The 21,425-nt window shown below is 40.9% G+C and overlaps 2 protein-coding genes across 4 annotated transcripts; both read left to right on the top strand.

The window, feature by feature from the left end:
• The first annotated feature begins 337 nt into the window (after nt 1-337).
• On the top strand, nt 338-11,606 carry mtmr7a (myotubularin related protein 7a). The gene is made up of 14 exons (XM_020629689.3): nt 338-544; nt 833-955; nt 1,195-1,357; nt 1,591-1,748; nt 1,838-1,966; nt 3,971-4,105; nt 4,299-4,431; nt 6,280-6,389; nt 8,151-8,276; nt 8,651-8,700; nt 8,781-8,981; nt 9,258-9,392; nt 9,547-9,673; nt 9,762-11,606. Exons 1-14 carry the CDS (start codon nt 521-523, stop codon nt 10,104-10,106), a joined length of 1,959 nt encoding a protein of 652 aa, XP_020485345.2. The 5' UTR covers nt 338-520; the 3' UTR covers nt 10,107-11,606.
• Nucleotides 11,607-12,603: 997 nt separating this feature from the next.
• Nucleotides 12,604-21,423, top strand: cnot7 (CCR4-NOT transcription complex, subunit 7). 3 transcript variants are annotated; one of them, XR_002277858.3, is made up of 8 exons: nt 12,605-12,784; nt 13,342-13,555; nt 13,644-13,837; nt 14,449-14,610; nt 16,180-16,324; nt 16,482-16,592; nt 19,309-19,527; nt 20,501-21,423. XR_002277858.3 is itself a non-coding variant. In XM_065959135.1 (7 exons), the coding sequence occupies exons 2-7, from the start codon at nt 13,439-13,441 to the stop codon at nt 19,438-19,440; spliced, it is 861 nt and encodes a 286-aa protein (XP_065815207.1). In that variant the 5' UTR covers nt 12,604-12,784; nt 13,432-13,438; the 3' UTR covers nt 19,441-21,423. The 3 variants fall into 3 exon arrangements, 2 of the variants coding, with proteins under 2 accessions (XP_065815207.1, XP_020485348.1); XM_065959135.1 differs by having other exon boundaries at nt 12,604-12,784; nt 13,432-13,555; nt 19,309-21,423; XM_020629692.3 differs by having other exon boundaries at nt 19,309-21,423.
• Nucleotides 21,424-21,425: the final 2 nt, after the last annotated feature.

Genomic DNA, 21,425 nt, shown 5'->3' on the forward strand with positions numbered 1-21,425 from the left:
TTCATATGCTAGTGACATTTATCACTGACGATAAAAAAAAACAGTTTTTGGAGGGGAAAAAAACAATAGGCTAACTACTCTCATTAACCAAAAGTTAGCAGACTAATCAAATTTAACGCTGAATCTAATTTTGCATTTGGGTGAAGAAATACAGAATGACACATTTTCCTGTAGACTTTTAATTTTAATGAAATGTTTCTGAACAGCATTCACTTTTGTGAGGTCAACTTAAAAGGCAGCTCAAAGTTACATTTGGTCAGCAGTGGCCTTAAATGGCCTTTAACATGCTAAAGGCCGCAGCTCGGTACGTGTCGGGCTTTAGGACCCGGCAGCGCGGCTCTGATGGAAACAGCGACATTATGGAAGCGTTTACCTGCGCGCTGCTGAGGATCAACACTTTCCTTGTTTAAGCTAACCCACGGCGCATTGTAACACCTTTGTACACACAACTTAATGTTGATATTTGGAGAGAGTTAAGTTCAGTAGCCGCGGGAAGCTGCGGTTCATCACTCAGCTGCTGATGGAGCACATCCGACTACCAAAGGTAACCGCGCAGCTGATCGCACTCATTACAGTGATTCGCTACGACTTCCGCCTCTTGTACACAGACTGTCAAGTACGCTGATCTGAACTGCTGAATTTAAATCAAATAATTCAACCAACAGTCTAAATGAAAGGGTGTGTGCTGCAGTGTAGGCCACGTAGGCATGACAAAGTCCCCTCTTCTGATTGTCAGTAGTGTGTTATAGGCCAGCTATGAACACATCAGTGCAGCTGCTGCGTCAGAGCCGCCTGTCCTGAGGATGATTGGATGCTGTGTTTCCTTTTCCAGGTGGACAATGTTAGGCTGCTTGACAGAGTCTCCCCCAGGAGGAGTAAGTTGGGTACCCTCTACCTGACAGCCACTCACACCATCTTTGTAGAGAGCGAGGCTGGGGTGCGCAACGAAACTTGGGTAAGCAACGACACGGTACACCCTGAAATCAAGTCAGTTTGGACATGTGATTAGAGGTAAAGTGTCTCAGTGTCTCAGGCGTTAAAAGGCCTCAAATACAGGAAAATACAGAGTCGTACACATATTTTCATATTTCAAAACACATAGGCGTAATGTTTACTTAGTGTGATATCGCTTTTCTATAGAAAACAATGTAGAACAATACATTTTCTTTATTTCCCCTGCATTTCTATTACCAGGTGCTTCACAGTTTGGTATGCAGCTTGGAGAAACAAGTAGCCACGGACTCAGGATGTCCTCTGCTCATTCATTGCAAGAACTTCCAGGTTCTACGTTTTGTCATACCTGGAGAGCAGGAGTGTCACGATGTTCTCCTGTCCCTACGGCGCCTCTCCCAGCCAGGTACGCTGTGTTACAATGTCCACCATCATCATTGAGCGGCCGTTGCTTTTACAGCTGTTTTCTGTGTTATATTGATGTTGGATGGATGGTGTGAAGTGAAGGTTAGGGGTCCAAGTGGAGATGTGAATTGAAAAAAACTGGTCAGGCTGTAGGTTTTTATTTCCTCTGCTTTTGATTTCTTACACAATAAAAGGTTTTACACATCAAATATAAACCACTTCTGTGCCTTGCAGAGAGTTACGAGGAGCTGTATTGTATCACATATAAACCAAATGTTGATGAGGAGGAGAGACGTCAGGAGTGGGACTTGTTAGACCTGAAGGCCGACTACAGCAGAATGGGACTCCCAAACTCCCTGTGGAAACTCTCCCCTGTCAACCAGCACTACAAGGTCAGCGAGTCAGTACAGTCATACTGTTTTAACCTCATATAGTCATGACACTAGTTCTGACCCATGTTGTAATTTTTTGGGGTTCAAAGGTGAGTGACACTTACCCTGCTGACCTGTTTGTACCGGAGTCTGCCACTCCTCCAGTCATAGTTGGAAGCTCCAAGTTCAGAAGCAGAGGCAGATTTCCAACTCTGGCCTACTACTCCAAAGAAAATCATGTAAGTAGAAACATTTTCCCTTCTGTCAATCATATATGAAAGCTTCTTCTTCTTCTTCTTCTATCTGAATCATACTGAAAACAATACTAACGCCTTGACACGAGCAACAAAAGCACAAGAGTCCAACAGGAAAAAGGTTTATTACTTCTGCATAATAGTGTTTAATGCCTGTTAGCGCTGCCACTGGAGGAAAAGCCTTTCTTTAAATTTTCAGTCCCAGTTAGCGATACATAGAGTGTAGACAGACAGCAGGATGTGATTTTAGTCAGACATCGAAGAAATCAGAATCAGCATTATTGGCCAGGTATGCTTACACACACAAGGAATTTAACTTGGGTGAACTGTGCTCTCTTATGTACAGGTACAACATTAAATATCAACAATATACATAATAAGAAAAGACTAATATTTACATGACTAAATATGAAACAGTGCAGTGATGAATATTGCAAAAGATGCTGAAGTAACATGATAATAAGAGAGGTAATAATAACTCTTTTTTTTTTAAATAGTAACACCTTTTAAAAACAGATGTTAAAGTGCTTTGACAGGTCAAAGGTACTGACGTGTCCAAGGGGGGGAACCAGAGCGGACAGAAAAATCAAAGCATTAAAAATCACAATTCCCTGAAGTCACGGCTTTGGAGCTCGTGGTTCTGCCTGCAGATGTGTTGTGGTCAAAAATATTGTTGTTTTCAAACCTGATTTTTAACAATCTTCAAATTTCAGAATGACAGATATAGACCACAAAAAAGGCTGATCTGGCAAAGACACAGATATAGATGCATTGAGGAGCCTACAGGCCAATAAAACAAAAACAAAACAGTCTGTGATTTAGCATTGTATGTACAGCATTATGATAAAATGTCTGTAAATGACAACACATTACAAAGCATGCAGCGTTCATGACCACAGAACTCCTGATCAGTATAAGTGAATTGTCATGTTTTGTTGCCACCAAAGTAGCACCAGATGTTTTATCTGGTTTGTTATTATTTGTTCAGCTGAGATTGACCAGTTGATAAGACATTAGAGTGCTCTACAACACAGCCAAGCCGCAGGGCAATATGAGTCTTTTGTGGAGATCTGAAGTGTAAACAGAGCGTTCCTTTTTGCAATTTTAGATATACAATGCTAAATCACAGATAGGTGGTAAGTGGCAACAGGTAGATCTTCATCAACATACATGGGGACACGGGAGTAGACCTGACGATTTAAATAGTAAATGAACTCGAGCTTGTACAGTGTATCGCTGTTCTAGTCTCAAAGTGCTTTTACACCGCAGGTGGCACCTACACATTCACACACCCATCTGTATTAACTAATCCCATTCATACACATTCATACACTGCTGACGAAGCAGAGGGGGCACCTTGAGGTTAAGTGTCTTGCCCAAGGACACATCAGACATGTGGCTGCAGGCGTTGGGGATCAAACCCCCATTCTTCCGGTTGAGAAACGACCGACTCTGAGCCACAGCCACCGAAAACGGCTACAGAAAGAATAGACGCTAACAAGGATGGCATGAAACAGAATGAGAATCTCCTGACAATGAAACCAAAGAGATTCTTGCCTTAAACAGGAGCTTTTTAGGCCTGAAATCTGACTAGTTTAAAAAATTTCCCCCTAAGGGATTTAGATGAATCTATCATTAAATCAAAGCATTAATAATAACCATTTTCTAAAACTGTATCAGGAAAAAGCCAGAACATTCATAATCCCCTCTATTAATCCTTGCCTGGACAGTTGGGAGTGCTTTGTGTTAGAGGTCAGCTTCCCAGGGCTGAGGGTTCAGTTTGTGGAGCTTGGTTAGTACAAGTCATTTTTCTTGTGACTACTAAATGGAATAATTATGTGGTTTATTAATTTAGATTGCAATGCAAGGAAAGAGAAAGTACTGGGAAGTCATTTTTCATTCTGAGTTACACAGAACTATTGTTTCTTCTAAATGTTGAACAAGCAAACATTCCCGTTTGAAGCCTGAGTGCCTCTTACCTCCTCCAAGGCTGCCATCTGCCGTAGCAGCCAGCCCCTGTCAGGTTTCAGCGCCCGCTGCCTGGAGGATGAACAGATGCTGGAGGCCATCTTGAGGTCCAATCCCCGCAGTGACTTCATGTATGTGGTGGACACCCGGCCTAAGGTGAGCCCTCTGTGCCTAGATGAAAATACAAAGGTTGCAGTACAGTGCTGTATGTGCAGGTGGGCTTTGTTTTCTTAACCCGCACATCTCACAGCAAAAGCCTGAAAACATCCTGGCTGTGTGTAACAGATGTGTGTATTTCATGCCTTTGCCTTTTAAAAAGCATTTCATGATGAATCAAATGTCTTTTCAGCTGAATGCAATTGCAAACCGAGCTGCAGGAAAAGGCTATGAAAATGAAGACAACTATTCCAACATAAAATTTAAATTCATCGGCATTGAGAACATCCATGTGATGAGAAACAGCCAGCAGAAAATGCTCGAAGGTAATTAACACGTCTTGCTAAACGACTTCTCCCACTGATTTGAAGATTAACTGCAGAAAGTGTTGAAGCCGCAGCGTGTCAGAAATGTCCGACCGCAGAAGTGTTAGTGGAAAGAAATCTTTTCTGCCATTGTCTGTTTAAATTCTGCTGCTTCTTCACATTACTAGAGCAGAGCGAGACCCCACGACCCCCCCGTGGCTTTCATATGCACTCATGCAGACCGGACTGTGCTGCAATCGGGCCTCAAATGAGCCCACTGGAGGATTTCTGAGTATTGTGCAGGGGTGCTCCTAGGAAGACTTTCAATCCATCTGGATTTTATTTCTGAGCTATTTTGGTTTCCCGGAGTGGACAATCCAGGACCCTATCCCCCCAAAGAGAGGCCGAGGGCGTGAGAATGATGTGATTTCAAGTCTGAAAATCTATAGCTGTTCTTAGTTGTGATAACTCTTTGCCCCCCCTGGCAGCGCAAGGGAAGTCTTTAAATGCTGGAGACAGCGGCTGACTCTCAGAGCCTGTCTGACTCTCTCCGCCCGATAGCACACTCCAATAAGATTCTAAAGACCCCCTGCCTGGCAGCGTCAGCTACAGCATTTGTTCTTGTAGAAATCCTTTCCAGCAAGAGTTATGAAAGGTTAAGTAAACTCGTTCACCTGCCCGCTCTACTCTCAGTGGTCACAGAGTGTTCTCACAGGGCCCACACTGATGAAGTGTCACGTCTGTCCACTGCATAGAGAGCGTATTAATGCTGCTATCTCAAATGTGTTTAAATGAGTAACGTTAATGATAGATTGGCCTGAGTGAAGGAAATGTTAACTGAAGAAAAATACTCAGGACACTCAGCCCTCCAGTGAACTTGAAAATATTTATGTTGAACTCTGAAGAAGGGAAAATACATTTGAGATTCAGTTATTCCAAATAAACAAACACAGGACCGGAAGCCGTATAGTACATCATCTGTCAGGCTGGTTTTACTGATTGTATTGAGAATAACATGATACACTTAAAACAATAAAAAAAACAAATCTTATTAGATTTAAAATCTACAGTCAGAAGCTTGCTGAGGCAAAAAAACAAACACGTCATGTTGATGATTTATGGAGTCAGCATGCATGAGGTGGTTTTTAGACAGTTGTGCAATCTGAGTTTGTCATATAAATGTTAACATTTGATGAAAAGAACTGTAGTACAGTAATGCACATTGGCATATTATTAGTTTTGTAGATATTTAATCATAAGAGGTCAAGATATTTTTTGTTTTAAAGATTTATTTTTGGCTTTTTTGTGCCTTTATTGGAGAGATAGGACAGTGGATAGAGTTTGAAATCAGGGAGAGAGAGAGTGGGGAATGACATGCAGGAAAGGAGCCACTGCGCCACCATCGCCCCAGAGGTCAAGATATTTCACAGGAAGGGTGCCAACGTTGACCTGCAGAGGGCACTGGAGGAAAGTGGGCATCAATTAGTCAGTGGGATTTACATGAGTACCATTTTAAAATTCCATGTAAATCTATCCAACAGTTGATAAGTAATGAAGTCTGGCACAAATGCATTTGACAGACTGACCGGAGGAATGACATGGGCATCCCTAGAGCCATGCTGTTAACGTGACTCAAACATTGAGCGGAGTCCAAATAAAAACCACTACGTGAGAAGCTGCAGGACTCCTCTTATGAAAGGCAATGGGATCTGTTAGGAGGCCATGTGACCCATATTTCTCTCATGCCATGTTCAGGTTCTTTATGGAGGGTTGTTAAAGATGTTGATATGAATGTGAGGTTGAGTAAAGTCCAGTGATCAGGTATGCTCCATGTTTCCTGCCAGTAAGACAGCTGTGTTGTGGTTTCAGTGAGTCAGCTGCACTCCCCCTCCATGTCAGACTTCCTGGAAGGTCTGGAGAGCTCAGGCTGGCTGAGGCACATCAAAGCTGTTTTGGATGCAGGCATCTTCATCGCCAAGGTCAGTCTGGTGGTTAATCCCTGCTGTCTGCCCCTCTACTGCACTCAATATTAGCTTAGGTGTGTGTGTGTGTATGTATGGTTGTGCATTATCCTGTATGTGAGATGCACATTATTGCAGCATCTATTCTCAGGCTCCACCGGTTAAATGCTTAAGGTTTCACATGTTTGAGTGCAGGAAACATCTTCCATGTATGACCCTTCCTGAGCGTCTTAGAGGAGCAGAGAATATAGAGATTTTTAAACGCAGTCTTAAAACTCATTTATTCAGTCTGGCTTTTATATAGTGCTTTATATAAATTAAAATCTTAACATTATTGTATTGTCTTTTTTATCCTACTACAATTGTAGTATTTTATTTTTTCATTTTTATATATATATTTTTTGTATTCTTATTGGTGTGCATTAGTCTCTCAATGATTTTATAAACTACTTTTTCGTCAATAACTTTTCTGCGCTCTTGTAAAGCACTTTGAACTGCAATTTAATTTGTATGAAAGGTGCTATATGAATAAAGTTTGATTGACTGATTAGTCATTCAGTTTAACAAACAGAGGTAAGGTGCGTGTGCTGAACAGGAAGTAGAGAGTACTTCATAGAAAGTAAATCAACAGAACACATTATAACAAGCAGCTCTTTGTCATAACGCTCCTTTACTAGAGAGCTTTTGTTCATCTGTTCATACCACAATCGACTGTGTCTGACTTCTCAGAGCACAACAAACACAAACACATTGTTAACGCTGTGAGAGCAGGAGTCTAATTCTCTGCCACACTATTACTTGAAGTCTTGACAGTTTTAGTAATTAAGACCCTTATCAGCAAATACCAGGTTTAACAAAAGTAACTACCCTGGGTGGAGTTTCCAGGGCACCTTAGGGCTGTGGCTGAACACAGACGGCGCAAACTGAGCCTAAATCACTTTCAGTTAGACAAGACCAGTATTTGACTTTGTGTCCATCGGGAAGAGAGGTTGCTGTAGTTGGGAACTTCAGACCAATATAACATTTAAAGTGGCGCAGAGCAGATAAAATCAGGACACTCCAAACTGGAGGTCATTTTTTTTTTTTTGTATTTCTTTTTATTTTCAGATTTATTTTGGGGCATTTTATGCCTTTATTTTAGAAACAGGACAGTGGATAGAAACTGTGGGGAGAGAGAGAGAGAGTAGGGAAAGACATGCCACAGGTCGGATTCGAACCCGTGACTTCATGGACTTCAGCCCCTGTACTTGGGGCGTGCACACTAACCGGCAGACTAACTGCTGTATTTGAATGTCTTATTTTCATTTATTGTTATATTTCAGCATTTCTTTCTGACAATTGTATTTATGTTTACATATCTTCATGTTGAATGTTCATGGTTTTTTTTAGTTGGTTTAAAAATTATTTTCTTTTTCCCTTTGTCATGATGCTTTAGATGTCTAGTGACTTTGATTTGCCTTGTTGCTGAAATTTGCTTCTTATGAAGGAACTTGACTTTCTGTGACAATAGCTGTACTCTGTGTGTGTGTGTGTGTGTGTGTGTGTGTGTGTGTGTGTGTGTGTGTGTGTGTGTGTGTGTGTGTGTGTGTGTGTGTGTGTGTGTGTGTGTGTGTGTGTGTGTGTGTGTGTGTGTGTGTGTGTGTGTGTGTGTGTGTGTGTGTGTGTGTGTGTGTGTGTGTGTGTGTGTGTGTGTGTGTGTGTGTGTGTGTGTGTGTGTGTGTGTGTGTGTGTGTGTGTGTGTGTGTGTGTGTGTGTGTGTGTGTGTGTGTGTGTGTGTAGGCTGTTGCAGAGGAGGGCGTCAGTGTCTTAGTTCACTGTTCAGACGGTTGGGACCGAACAGCCCAGGTGTGTTCAGTGGCCTCTGTGCTGCTGGATCCGTACTACAGGACCCTCAGAGGATTCATGGTAGATACTACACCTTGTTACTATTTCTCTTAAAGCTACAGTGTAGAATAAAGTTACTTACTTTAGTAGCAGTAGTGATATCATAAACCCCTCTGCTACACTCTGTATTCATATTTGAGGAACAGTATGACTGTACCTGTTAGTATTTCAAACATTACACTCTGGGACTTGTGTCTTTTATTAGAAGGATCTTTAGCAGGCTAACCTGAAATCCACTAAGAGCCACAGTGGAAAATACATTTCACAGACAAGCCTAGCTCTAAAAAAATCAGAGTGAGGGTAAAGAGGTTCAGCAGTACCTTTGCTCACAGCATTCAGAAACTTTAAATGTGCATGAACTATGTATGACTTTCTTTTTTTAATTCTGCTTTTAGGTTCTCATCGAGAAAGACTGGGTCTCATTTGGACACAAGTTCTCTCACAGGTTTGCCTTTACAATAAACTCTCATAGCACTTTGGATTTGCCATTCTCCTCCAAGTAAACAGCCCTTTCCTCATCTTCAGGTGCAACCACTTGGTGGGAGACCCCAAAGAGGTATCTCCCATCATAGATCAGTTCCTAGAGTGTGTGTGGCAGCTCATGGAGCAGTTCCCCTGTGCCTTTGAGTTCAGTGAGAGGTTCCTCATCACCATTCACAGCCACATCTACTCCTGCCAGTTTGGCAACTTCATTGGTAACAACCAGCGGGAGAGGACAGATCTGCGGTGAGATTTACACCTGCAGCCGCCATCCGTTTCTTTTCCTTTTCACAGCGCAGACATCTGGTCAGAGCGACTGCACTGGGAGAAGACAGGCTACTAAAGAGAAGTGACAGCCAAAAGCAGTTAATCACATCACAGGGCTAATTCAAACAGAGACACCTCTATTCTAGTTGGTGGACATAAAAGTTTTCTTTCTTTGATCAGAAGTCTTTGAATCATGTGATCAAACTGTTTATCCCTGTTTTTTTATTTCTTCACTGCCATTTGACATTCCTACAGACTGCTAGAGAGGACTCACTCTTTGTGGAGTTATCTATGGACAAACCGAGCAGTCTACATCAATCCTCTGTACCGAGAAGACCACAGCCAGACACAGGGGCTCCTTCGGCCATCTACTGCCCCCTACTGCTTTAAGTAGGTCCCCACAGACAGGAACAACATGTACAGCCTGAGTCAAAAATCAGGACATACAAGTATTTACTGCTACATGTTTGTTTATTTCAGGTCTGTCGTAAGACTGTTTTGATATAAATCCATCCATTATTTCCATATTTCTTGCTTCATATAGGTTTTGGAGAGGGCTGTACAACCGCTTTGACCGAGGGATGCATCCTCGCCAGTCTGTAGAGGATTACTTGAGTGCAATCCAAGAGGAGACAGAGCAGCTGGAGGAGCAGCTGGCTTCACACAAACAGGTAGGACAGGGCTATACATTCATACTGCTGCTTATTTATCCTGAAAAATCATACACTGCAATACTTTTCCTTCCTTCATTATCAACAGAAGATTGCTCATCTGGAGAAGGAGCAGGGGTGGAACAGCGTTACACAGAAAAGTGCTCCCTTTGACAACAGCCCCACAGCGTGGGCTCAAGGTAACAACCTAAATATGGCCAACACTCCTCAGGACTACACTGGGGGCTTCATCACCAGCAGCCCCTGTCAGCCTAAAGCACCAGACAGCAGCCTGATACTCCTGAACCAGGACTTGACCAAGACGTCTGAGTTCAACCTCTCCAGCAGCAGCGACCAGGAGTCGGGTATTGCAGACCTGAGCTGTCGCTCACCGCTCAGCGAGGACAGTACCAAGGACCCAGACTCTGATGAGGCTGCCCACTTATTTACCTGAGCAAATGTAGCGTTCTGGAAGAAGGTGCTTCACCTACAAGCCGTCAACAGGGCCACCGAACAAACACTGCCTTTACCATGTAACCCAGATGTGGGCTAAGTTGGGTTACACAATTGATTTGCACTTCTGTTTGCATGTGTGGTGGTAGACTCTTCCTGTTTCTGTGTGCATTCAAGTTAGTAGGTGTTTATTGTAACGACTACATATAGCTTCTTACCTCAGTTTTAGAAATTCTGATTGTCATGGGAATATTTGGCAGCCATTTAGCTGTGTGCTTGGTGTTTGCTACGGTCAAATGTTTTTTTTTTATATCAGGTATTTTGCTTTGAAATGTCAACAGTTTACGGAAAAGGACAGGAAGTGGCGAGCACTTTTAAGATTAATTCATGAGTTCCAAATCTATTTTAGGTGAATTGATAATAAATACATAAATGTTATTGTAATGGAAATCAGAACAGAGTTAAAGCTATCAGACAATTAAATGATAAAACAATAGGAAGTAACAACAATGTTTTTAAACTGAAGGTCGTTAAAAGGCAAATGACGACATAATAAAGGCTGCCAACACGAGGTGCTCGAGGGAATTTATAATAACGTAGCTCTGTAGCAATGTTTGTAAAGAGTTATCTCGTAAAGTTCTTTATCGATTGTTTGGGTCATTTTGTCCATAAGCTGATTGAATTTATGTTGCACCTTATGGTAACTTCCTTCCTGTTATCAAGACGTATCCTGTTGAACCAAAAAATGTAGTTAAAGTCAAAATGTAGCAGTTTTTTTAAATCCCATGGCACTGATAATAACTGCACTAAACTCGGGACACATCAGAGACCTTGGCTCGCCACTATTCTATAATCAGTGGTTTTGTTGTGGTTTATTCCACCTTGAGGTCCAGACTTGTATTTTAACTTCACTCACATAAACATGTAATGATTCCTCTGCAAGATGTCAAAGTAAGCTTTGACACTTGCATATTTCTTCATAGCGTTTGAACACCTGATGATCAAACTTTACAAAAGCTGATCGACTGTCTGATGGTAACAGATCATTGCAGAGTAGATGATGAGCCTAATGAGCACTGAACCAAAAAAACTAGAGCATGTGAACACTAAAATAAGTCTGCTACATGTAGCAGATTATGAACATTTGGAGGACTTGTGCCAACTGAAAATGAACATTTAAACCGCTGACTTTAATAGCGTAAAATACGCATGTGATGCACTCCAAAACTGCAAATGAACAAAGCGGAGATTATCAAGCATTGCATGTTCAAATATTTTTGTACCATGACATATTTTTGACTACTGTAATCTTTCTTTAATGTGTTTGTTTTTATTTGTATAAGAAAGTCTAAATTGTGTGGTCATAATAACTTCTGACCATGTATAAGAGCTTTATGTGTTTATTTGTTCAGATGGAATAAGAGCCAAATTTGTCAAACTGATTAAATGCAAAGTTGTGAAACCTGTATCAGTTTAAATAAAAACGTAATTGTCAATTATGTTTAAATTAGTCCATGATGTGTACTTGCCTGGTCTTTAAGGAGTCAGATTTACATAAAAGCATATTAGACTTGTGATATCACAAAAGACTCCCTCGGTTTAATAATCATATAAGCTGCACTGAGTCAGCTTCAGGCCCTGAAGCTCCGTCAGCATCAGTACTGCAGCTAAGATGACCCTAAAGCAGGGGTGTCCAAAGTGCAGCACGAGGGCCATTTGCGGCCCTTGAGGGGATTTTTTGCGGCCGTGACTTCAAATGAAGAATCAGAAGATTTTGGCCCGAGGCCTTGATTAAGATTGGCACATTATCTTGTTTTTCTTTTTCATGTTAACAGGGGCTGAACAATATTCCTAAAATAGAAAATGTTCAGTGACATGTATGTTGTTGTTGTTTTTTAAATCTACAGCTTTTACTATTTTCCAAATTTTTTTGTAAACTATGAAAAAAAACGTGCAAACAAGCGGACTATTGTTTAACCATTTAATGACCTGAGCTAAATGCAGAAAGCTTTTCCAAAAACATGAACCACGTTACAGACTTGATTCTGAGAAAAAACAAATAAAGTAGAACGAAGAAATCAAAATATTTGATTTCCTTTTATTTAAGGGTTTCTTTAGCGAGCCTTTTGATTCTGATCTACAAAGCCTTCCTATTTTTTCAACTATATTTTAAAAACAAAACCTGTGGCCCGCAAGAAAAAAAGTTTGGACACCACTGCCCTAAAGCATTTGAATCTGCTTTCATATTTACCTTGTTTTGAATTATTAACATATTAAAACTGTACTATGAGGAACAAACATCATTTTTGCTACCATTATATTTTTGCAACATATTCTAATCTAAAGAATAGAAAGAAGAAACACTAACAAGGTTTATTTTACATGAATCCTCATATTAAAGTATTTGAGGACACATTTGAAATGCTCCACTCACCCATACCAAGCAGACGTGACCCACACACCATACATACATGCATACATACGCACATGACGCTCCTGTACGTAATGACGTAGTGTTGTAGGCATAGCTGTGATGGCAGCCGTGGGCTGACATCGATACATTACTGAATATAAACTATTTAAAAGTTAGCGATAAAACCCCGACACAGTAGCGTAGAACAAATAAAGTGTTTCTGATAGTACACAATTAAAACACACACCCGGCCGGTTCGGGGAACGGTAAGTTGTAGTCAGTGAGCTTTATCAAAGTGACGCCGACTGTGTGTTTGCAGCTTGTTACACCTCTCTCTGTCATGTCATGTTATGTATCTTTCGTGCTAAAGAGTGTACCTGAGAAGTGTGCAGAAACTGTCCACCTGAGATACTGCACTGTCCTGCTCATGTTAGCTAGCAATAAGTCTGTAGGCTGCTAACTGCTGCAGGTAATGTAGCTAGCCCAAAGTGCTGCTGAAAACTACCTGCGACGGGCTAATGGTACCAGCAGCCATACAGGCTCCTGCTGCTGCTGTTCACATGTGTGTCTGCATTTATGTTGCTTCATTGAGCTGTGAATACTGCTGCTAAAAAGAGTGAGTGGGGGCTGTGAGATTTAATTAGCTATGCCATTGTCAAAACTGAAATTGAGTCAGCTGATTTGACATACTAAGCTAGGGTTGGGCTTACTACAATTAAAATCATAACCCTATAAATTGTTAGCCAAAATTGATTTAAAGCAATACTCGGGTATCTTGTGATCATGAGTTAAAACACCCTTCCCCTTTCCTCCTGTTGTCAAGTCTTTTGCAGGAAAGCACATTGGGTCTATACACCACCTCTCATGTGAAGGCTTCTGTCTTTCTGGCGTTTTTTCTCCTTGCATGGTAAAGTGGCACTATGCCCGCAGCTACTGTGGATCACAGCCAAAGAATATGTGAGGTTTGGGCCAATAACCTGGAGGAGGAGTTGAAGAGGATTCGAAATGTCATCCGAAAATACAACCATATTGCTATGGTGAGTAATGCTCTTCTGAAAGAGGGCGTAATTATGTCTGATGTAGCCAGGATATCTTTTTGCATAATGTGTGTCTGTCATCTTACAGGATACAGAGTTTCCAGGTGTTGTAGCCAGACCCATCGGAGAGTTCAGAAGCAATGCAGACTATCAGTACCAGCTACTGCGCTGTAATGTGGATCTGCTCAAGATTATCCAGCTGGGCCTCACGTTTATGAACGAACAAGGGGAATATCCTCCTGGGACATCAACATGGCAGTTCAATTTTAAGTTTAACCTCACGTAAGAGGACGAGAAGCTCTCCCATTTTACTTCTCATGTGGTGATCATGAGATTAATTTAGGATAGCGTATCGATGAAATTTACATTAACCAGAAATCAAAAAGTTATGCAAAACAGATTGTTATACAGCAGTTATCAACGCTGCATTATAATGTCCAATTAGAAAGTGTACCTTCACTTTCTAACAGCTCATCTTAAAGGTAGGGTTGGTCATTTTCAGAAACTAGCATGATTTTGAAAGTATCTTTCCCTCAGTGCTCCGTCTGCACCCACCCACCCGCTCCCCTCTGTAATCCCTCAAAAGCCACGCCCCCTCATTTACATGCACAAGTGCTGTTGGTCCAGAAGCGGACCTCAGCTCGTGCTTTGAGTGTGGGCTCGTGCATGCGTGAGGTAGAGAACGAGCAGGGAGACAGGGAGGCGTCTGATTGGTACCTCATGGCAAAAATTGGTCGAAGTTTTTGCAGGCTTACAACTGCTACAGATCACCTCTGGCACAGCTTAAGAAATTCTGCTTTTGAGTTATTTATCTCATCACTACTTGATGTTTGTTGTTTTTTAAGGGTATTTGCAACAAGTACAGAGTGACATGTGTCTGTCTTTATCACCAGAGAAGATATGTATGCACAGGACTCCATTGAGCTCCTGACCACCTCAGGGATCCAGTTCAAGAAGCACGAGGACGAAGGCATCGAGACGCTGTACTTTGCCGAGCTGCTAATGACATCAGGAGTGGTGCTCTGTGATGGGGTCAAGTGGCTGTCTTTTCACAGGTATTCTGATTATGTAGCTATTTATCTATCCACTAAGCTATGTCTGAATTGTGGCAGCATCACAAGTTATCCCACAGTATTTAGGAAGATTAGACAATTTCATAAACTATCTATGCGTCCAGCCACAACATCTCTTCTGGTTTTATTACTGTGTTCTTGTCAGTTAGATAACAAAAAGCAGTTACAGAAACACATTATGCTGACGTTGGTATCTCCAAAATTTTGTTTTTTCCACCTCTCTCTCTCTGTGTACATATATATATCATGCAGTATATTTAATTATTTTGAAATATAAGCTGCACTGGTAAATAAGACACAATCTGTTTTGGGAGGTTTCCCAGAAGGAAAAAAGTTCATACCGTCATCCTGCATGATGATTTCCATTGTGTTCATCAAAGTCCACAACATGCAGTTTTTAAACGGCCCTGTAGCTCTCTCTTGTACCATCTGTTTTCATTTAATTTATTATTATTATACAGACAAAGGATGACAAGTAACATTACAAAAGTTACAGTTAAACAGGCCTGACTCAGTTAAAACTGGTTTACAGCAGGTTCTTGTTCTGACATCAGACAACAGAAACAACCTGAAATACAAAAACAACAGACAGATCAGCAACACAGATGTTTTGGCCATGTGGAGTTTGCAATCCTGCTCAGCTACCAGTTCAGTAGTTAAGCTCTCAGTGTTGTGAAGTACAAACCCACAGCCTGCGACACTTTGGTCCAGAGTCATGATGCCCCCATTTGTTTTATAAATGAAACCAGCACTCCATAAAGTGTATTTATTTAAAGTCGCCATGAAACAGAACTTCGAGAGTAACGTACTGCCGTGTCGTGACGTATTTCAAAAGCGTAGCACAAACAGGAACCAATCACAAGAAATAAGGCGGGACTTAACGTGTTGACAATTTGGTTTTAATTGGTCAAAAAATGAGTAAACACCCCTGAGTGCAGGATGAGTCTTCAGACAATTTCTGACCTTAATGAATCGCGATGCACTAGTTAATGCTAATATTTATTTATCTTTAATTTCCTGTTGTTTTGAAGTGAGAGGTAAGATGTTACGCAGAACTGTGAAGATTTGGCTTTAAGCATGTTTAAAAAAAGCCCAGTACATTTTTTTTTTATATAAAGTTGCTGCAAAGTGTAAGAAACGTTAGTCTTGTAAAGACAGAGATACTTGTGACCTGTATTTCCTGCACTCTGCTGCTTAACATCAACATCTTCATGTCGCTCTCAGTTTTCCCCCTGTGTCTCCATGGCAACCTGATGTCAAAGAAAACCAGGCTTTGGAAAATAGACATTAGCCATTGATCTTATGTTAGCAACATCTCTAAATGACAGGATCTTTTTTTATGGTATGGTACATCCTTGTATGAGTGTTCAGTCTTGCATCCTGACACGGGAGTGAGACCGGCCACTCAAAAAACCGAGCCTGTCATTGTGTGTTTAATTGTCTTAGTGTCATGGCAGATTGAAAGTGAATATCTATCTATCCCCTGTTATCTGATTTCTTCAGACAGAGATAAACGATGTGTGTGTATTTGTGTATTTGTGTGATTTATAGTGGCTATGACTTTGGATACCTGATCAAAATTCTGTCCAATGCTAACTTGCCTGAGGAGGAGGTGGACTTCTTTGAGATTCTCCGCTTGTACTTTCCAGTTATTTATGATGTCAAGTACCTCATGAAGAGTTGTAAAAACCTGAAGGTAACTAAATATTTCAGCAAGTAGCACACATAAGTATCTCCTCTTTCATTCATTTTTAAACCGCTACACCTCGAGATGTGTTGAGATCTGTTGTGAGTGTGGTCTTTGTTTGACCAGAAGCGTAGATTTGAGGGAGCTTACGGTGTTTTGTTTCCAGGGGGGGCTGCAGGAAGTAGCTGAGCAGCTGGAGCTGGAGAGGATTGGACCACAGCATCAGGCCGGCTCTGACTCTTTACTCACAGGCATGGCTTTCTTCAAGATGAGAGAGGTAGGCTCCTCAAGCTGAAGACACCTGTTTACACAGTTTATGACTATGAATGTTAATACTTTGACCTCAACATGATAGCACAGCGTTATGCAATCACCTTTCAGACATGCACATGTTAATATTCATCTGATGGCAGTTTACTGTGGATGTCTCATGTCTGAATAAGCATCAAGGTGTGTTTTCACTTTAAATAGGCACAGGTATGAATTATGTGAAGTATGTAGAAGAGGCAGTACAATGTTAAAGACAGATAGATAGATAGATAGATAGATGGATGATGATGGATAGATAGATTTTTTTTAACTTGACATGGACATCAAAATCACATTTGACGAACCTGGTGCATTGTTTGAGTTTTTTATTTCACATGCTACTTGTCCACAGAGGGCTTATGAGGGAAAGTAAAAGTAATAATAATGAGAATGAATGTTACAATATAAAGATAAATAAATAATGAGAGAAAGACAGAAATGCTAAGATGTACAATATAATCTTTCTGTAGAAACTCAAAGAGGCAAATTTATGTTCATACATGAGTTCAGTTCATGAAAATGTATTTTCCTCTCATGATGCGACACGAGCCAAAGAAGTTTAGAAAAACACTGTGTGAGCCAGAAAAACAGGTTCAAGGAGAGCATCAGGCGTCATTAAGTGAGTCATTGGCAAAGTATTAGTGTCATTGATCAGAGAATTATTTTTAACTCGACCTTTTGTTTTGTCCAGCCAACAGTTTAATCCTCAGATATCACTCTGGACACTTCTGTCCAAAAGGCTGAATTTGCCACTTTTATTTTGGAATCATTTTTTTAAAAGGGTTAAAATCCTGAAAATAATTGGATATTTAATAGTTTTGATCAGGACTGATGTTGATGAAAACATTTAACCACAAAAGAATGGGAGAAAATATTCTGTATTATTTTATAGCAGTTTTGGGAAGCAGACATTTTTGTCCATGAGTGGCTCAAGAGGGAGGCAAACTTGCACAAAAACTAATAATCCATTTCATCAATGTTCTGGATAATCTTTGACATATCCAAGTGTTTAAAAAAAAGTCCCCCAGCCCCCCCCTCATATATTTTATAGAAACTTGTGTTTTAATGTGTTTTCCTGAAAAACAACAGTGACATCATGTCATCTAAATGGCATTTAAATGTATAAAATCCTGAAAATAATTAAGTATTTGGTAGTTTTGATCAGGACTGATGTTGATTAAAAGATGCAAACCAAAAAATTGGGGAAAATATTTATATTTAAAGAGGACATATTATCCCTCTTCTCCACCTTTTCAAACAGCCCCCTGTGGTCTAAATGAAACATCTGTGCTGAGCTTTGGTCAAAATATAACATGAATCAAGCACCAGAGGAGGTTTGTGACCCTGTAGAAACCAGCTCTCTCAGAACGCTCCGTTTTGGTGTGTGTGTCTCTTTAAATGTAATGACCCCCCCCCCCCTGAGTTTTCCAGGTAGACATCACTCCTCTGTAGCGAGAATAAAAATGGCAGACCTGCACAAAAGTTTTGTTCTAGGCTGGGGGTAGAGTTCATGGGTGGAGATACCAATCAATTTTTATTTGTATAGCGTCAACTCATAACAAGTGTTATCTCGAGACACTTACAAAAAGCAGGTAAAATACCTTCCTTTGTGTTGTTCAGGCAAGCCGTCCATCAACAATCCAGTGGGGAGATATCAGGGGAGGGGAGGGGATTTTTGTTACCAGAATCCCAGTGTGACATCACAAAAGCTGTTTTCACATATGCACTCCAGATAATATGTAGATAATTACAGAAGGACCGCTCTGGAGATTCTCCCGACCTAGCCGTTCACATATGCTCCTCACAGCGGGGGACTTTACCTGTCAGAGGGGGGTCGGGGCATTCCCTGAGGTAAGACGTGACGTAAATAAACAACGCGGAAGTAGCGGTCGTAGCAACAGAGTCCGCTACACGACGCTATAATGAGAATATTTGTCTTTATATCAATGCTGTGTGTAATCCAATGGAATGACAACATCCACAAAAGAGAGGAGAACAACATACTGATGAACAGAAAACAGAATGCAGCCGTTAGTGGTCGCGTGCAGACACTTTAGCCGGTCACTGTATATTAACGTCATTCTCGTCCCATTGGCTCGAGGTGAAATCTCCGGAGTATATGTTGCTGTGTTCTCACATCAGCTCACTCGGATTTTCTGCGGAAAAAATACTAGGGGTCTGGTCGGAGAATCTCTGGGTAAAGTCAGCGCAAAAAATTCAGATGTTTGCGTTCACACATAGCCTAAAGACCCTCCGGGTAGCCAAATCTCCGGAGTTTTTCAGGAGATTTCCGTTATGTGTGAAAAGGGTTCAAGAGAGCAAATTTGAAACGGAGCATTTCTCTCTGTGTTGTAAGACTTAAGCAGACCACAAACAAAGGACTTGGTGTGTTTATTTCACATTTTGTGGGTCGGTAGTAACTTAGGTTACCCAAATATATGTTCAAAAACAACTTTAACAAACAAACTTAAACATTTTTATGAATGTTTTTGGAAGTGTACATTTTTGTCCACTAATGACTCTAGGGTTAAAAAATGACTGGAGGGTTAAAAAAAGTTATCTTTCACAACCTTTATTCAGGATCTTTTCTAGATGACTGGGTTATAAGATGAAGTAAATCACATGATGGTGAATGACTGTGCAGGTGACTTTAGTGTCCTGTGTTTTTTTTCCCCCTCCCACAGATGTTCTTTGAGGATCATATCGACGATGCAAAGTACTGTGGGCACTTGTACGGGCTCAGCTCTGGTTCTGCCTACGTCCAGAACGGAACAGGGAACGCTTACGAAGAGGAGGCTAACAAGCAGCAGTCGTGACATCACTCCCAAACTTCCCATCCTGCTGTTCACACACACACTCAGTGTGGCACTGGAGCAGGCTTTTACCAACTGGATGATAATAATGTAGGAAAAGAAAGACATACACACATCATTTAGCAAGCTGCTTCTCATAGCCTCTGCTCACCTTAGATCACTGAAAATGATCAAAAAATGACCCAGCTGGCCTCACACACGCCCCCTGCTAGCTGTGTGTGTGTGTGTGTGTGTGTGTGTGTGTGTGTGTGTGTGTGTGTGTGTGTGTGTGTGTGTGTGTGTGTGTGTGTGTGTGTGTGTGTGTGTGTGTGTGTGTGTGTGTGTGTGTGTGTGTGTGTGTGTGTGTGTGTGTGTGTGTGTGTGTGTGTGTGTGTGTGTGTGTGTGTGTGTGTGTGTGTGTGTGTGTCTGTGTGTCTGTGTGTCTGTGTGTGTGTGTGTGTCTGTGTGTGTCTGTGTGTGTGAGTGTGAGACAGAGTTTAGTCTTTTAATCCTATGAAGCAGTTTAGACAGTCTGGTTGGGTCAGTTCAATTTAACATGCTTGAAAAGATGGGATTTTAGTTTTCCTAAGATGTTCTGTAGACATGTTTTGCACTTTAAAGCTCTAACCTGATTTTATATGGAAAGCTGAAAATGTTTCTGGTGTCTCTCTCCTCTTTGTTGCCTTCTGTATGTTCCTTGTTTTACATCGTGAACATGTCAAAGTTTAACATCACCACACTCAGCCTTAATATAAGCTGCATTCTTAGCTTTTAAACTTTTAATTTATTGTGCTGCTTATCTGACATGGAAAAGATGACCTGATAAACACTAAGACTCCACATGGTGGTACTCTCGCCCCGTTCACTTTTTGTATGAGGATGAGAAAGGGAGCTCTCAGTGAGCGTGTTTACCTGCACATGAACATCTCATTGAAGTTTATTTTGCCTTTTGTACATATGAAGTGAATGTCAAATATACTCTTAGCCCACTTGGAGAAGCCTTTAATTTACAAACTTTAGTTTGCATCTGGTACAGAGATCCTACAGGGGAAACCTGAAAACCATTTCTTCTTGATCTGTGTAGGTTCTCAGTCTTCCAGGTCATGGTGAAGTGGAGGCTTGACCCAAAGACAAGTGGACTTGGTTGAAGCTCTTGAATACGTTTCGTAAAGCCTTTCAGAGGAGCGCTGAAACGTCTTCAAGATTGTCACCTAAGTCCAGTGGTCTTTGGATCAAGCTTCACATTTCTTCTTGACCTATCAGCTGCTGATTTTCAATTCCTAGTCCTGAAAATGTTCAGAGACGTCTTATGCAAAGAGTTATATCCAGTATGTACTAAAGCATACAGAGTTTTCATTTGAGGAATGTGGATACTTTGTGCATATAAACACCCTCATTGACACAAGCACACACGTAAGACGTCTGCAACGCCTCTACATGGTCTTGTTCCGGTTTAAACCGAATTCAGCCGAGCTTGAAAAAAGAAATTTAAAAAAGCGTTTCAAACACTTGCCTGCTTTAGGAGAAGTTGCCCTGAACTACTCTGTTGAGAGTATATTTTCATTTTTTTTAATTGAAGTGAAGGTTTTGTAGAGTTTCAGTGTTGTAATAAAAGAAGAAAAACACTTTTTCTCATGAGAAGGGAAAAAAAACCAAACATGTTGCTTTTGAAACATGCAACTTTCTGTTCCAGTCGAGTTCATTTCTCCTGACGTTCTGACCATTGAATGGCATTTGTTTTTGTATTGTTTTCCTTTTCACCCATGCTGCGTTGAACAGCTGCATGTACTAAGAAGTTTGAATAAATGCTGAGGTGTGATGGCACTCTGAACGCTCACAGGTGTGTTGAAGTGTAGGTTCATGACTTATTTAAGCTTGCACTGCGTCAAACTGACCACTTCTTTTCTGCAGCACATCTTCCACAAGTTAAAGAAGAATTATGCAATATTCAAGAGCATTGTTTTTAGATTATAATGTAAATAAAGGCTTGACAATTTTCTACCATAACA

This window comes from Labrus bergylta, chromosome 9 (assembly GCF_963930695.1).
Source record: "Labrus bergylta chromosome 9, fLabBer1.1, whole genome shotgun sequence".
In the NCBI taxonomy this organism is placed as follows: Eukaryota; Metazoa; Chordata; class Actinopteri; order Labriformes; family Labridae; genus Labrus; species Labrus bergylta.

Excerpts from the sequence above, each read along its gene's own strand:
- mtmr7a (XM_020629689.3), top strand. The coding sequence starts at position 521 with ATGGAGCACATCCGACTACCAAAG. Across the intron at positions 956-1,194 it reads GGGTGCGCAACGAAACTTGG|GTGCTTCACAGTTTGGTATG; the intron begins GTAAGCAACGAC and ends TTCTATTACCAG. Across the intron at positions 1,358-1,590 it reads ACGGCGCCTCTCCCAGCCAG|AGAGTTACGAGGAGCTGTAT; the intron begins GTACGCTGTGTT and ends TGTGCCTTGCAG.
- cnot7 (XM_065959135.1), top strand. The coding sequence starts at position 13,439 with ATGCCCGCAGCTACTGTGGATCACAGCCAAAGAATATGTGAGGTTTGG. Across the intron at positions 13,556-13,643 it reads AATACAACCATATTGCTATG|GATACAGAGTTTCCAGGTGT; the intron begins GTGAGTAATGCT and ends GTCATCTTACAG. Across the intron at positions 16,593-19,308 it reads CTTTCTTCAAGATGAGAGAG|ATGTTCTTTGAGGATCATAT; the intron begins GTAGGCTCCTCA and ends CCCCTCCCACAG.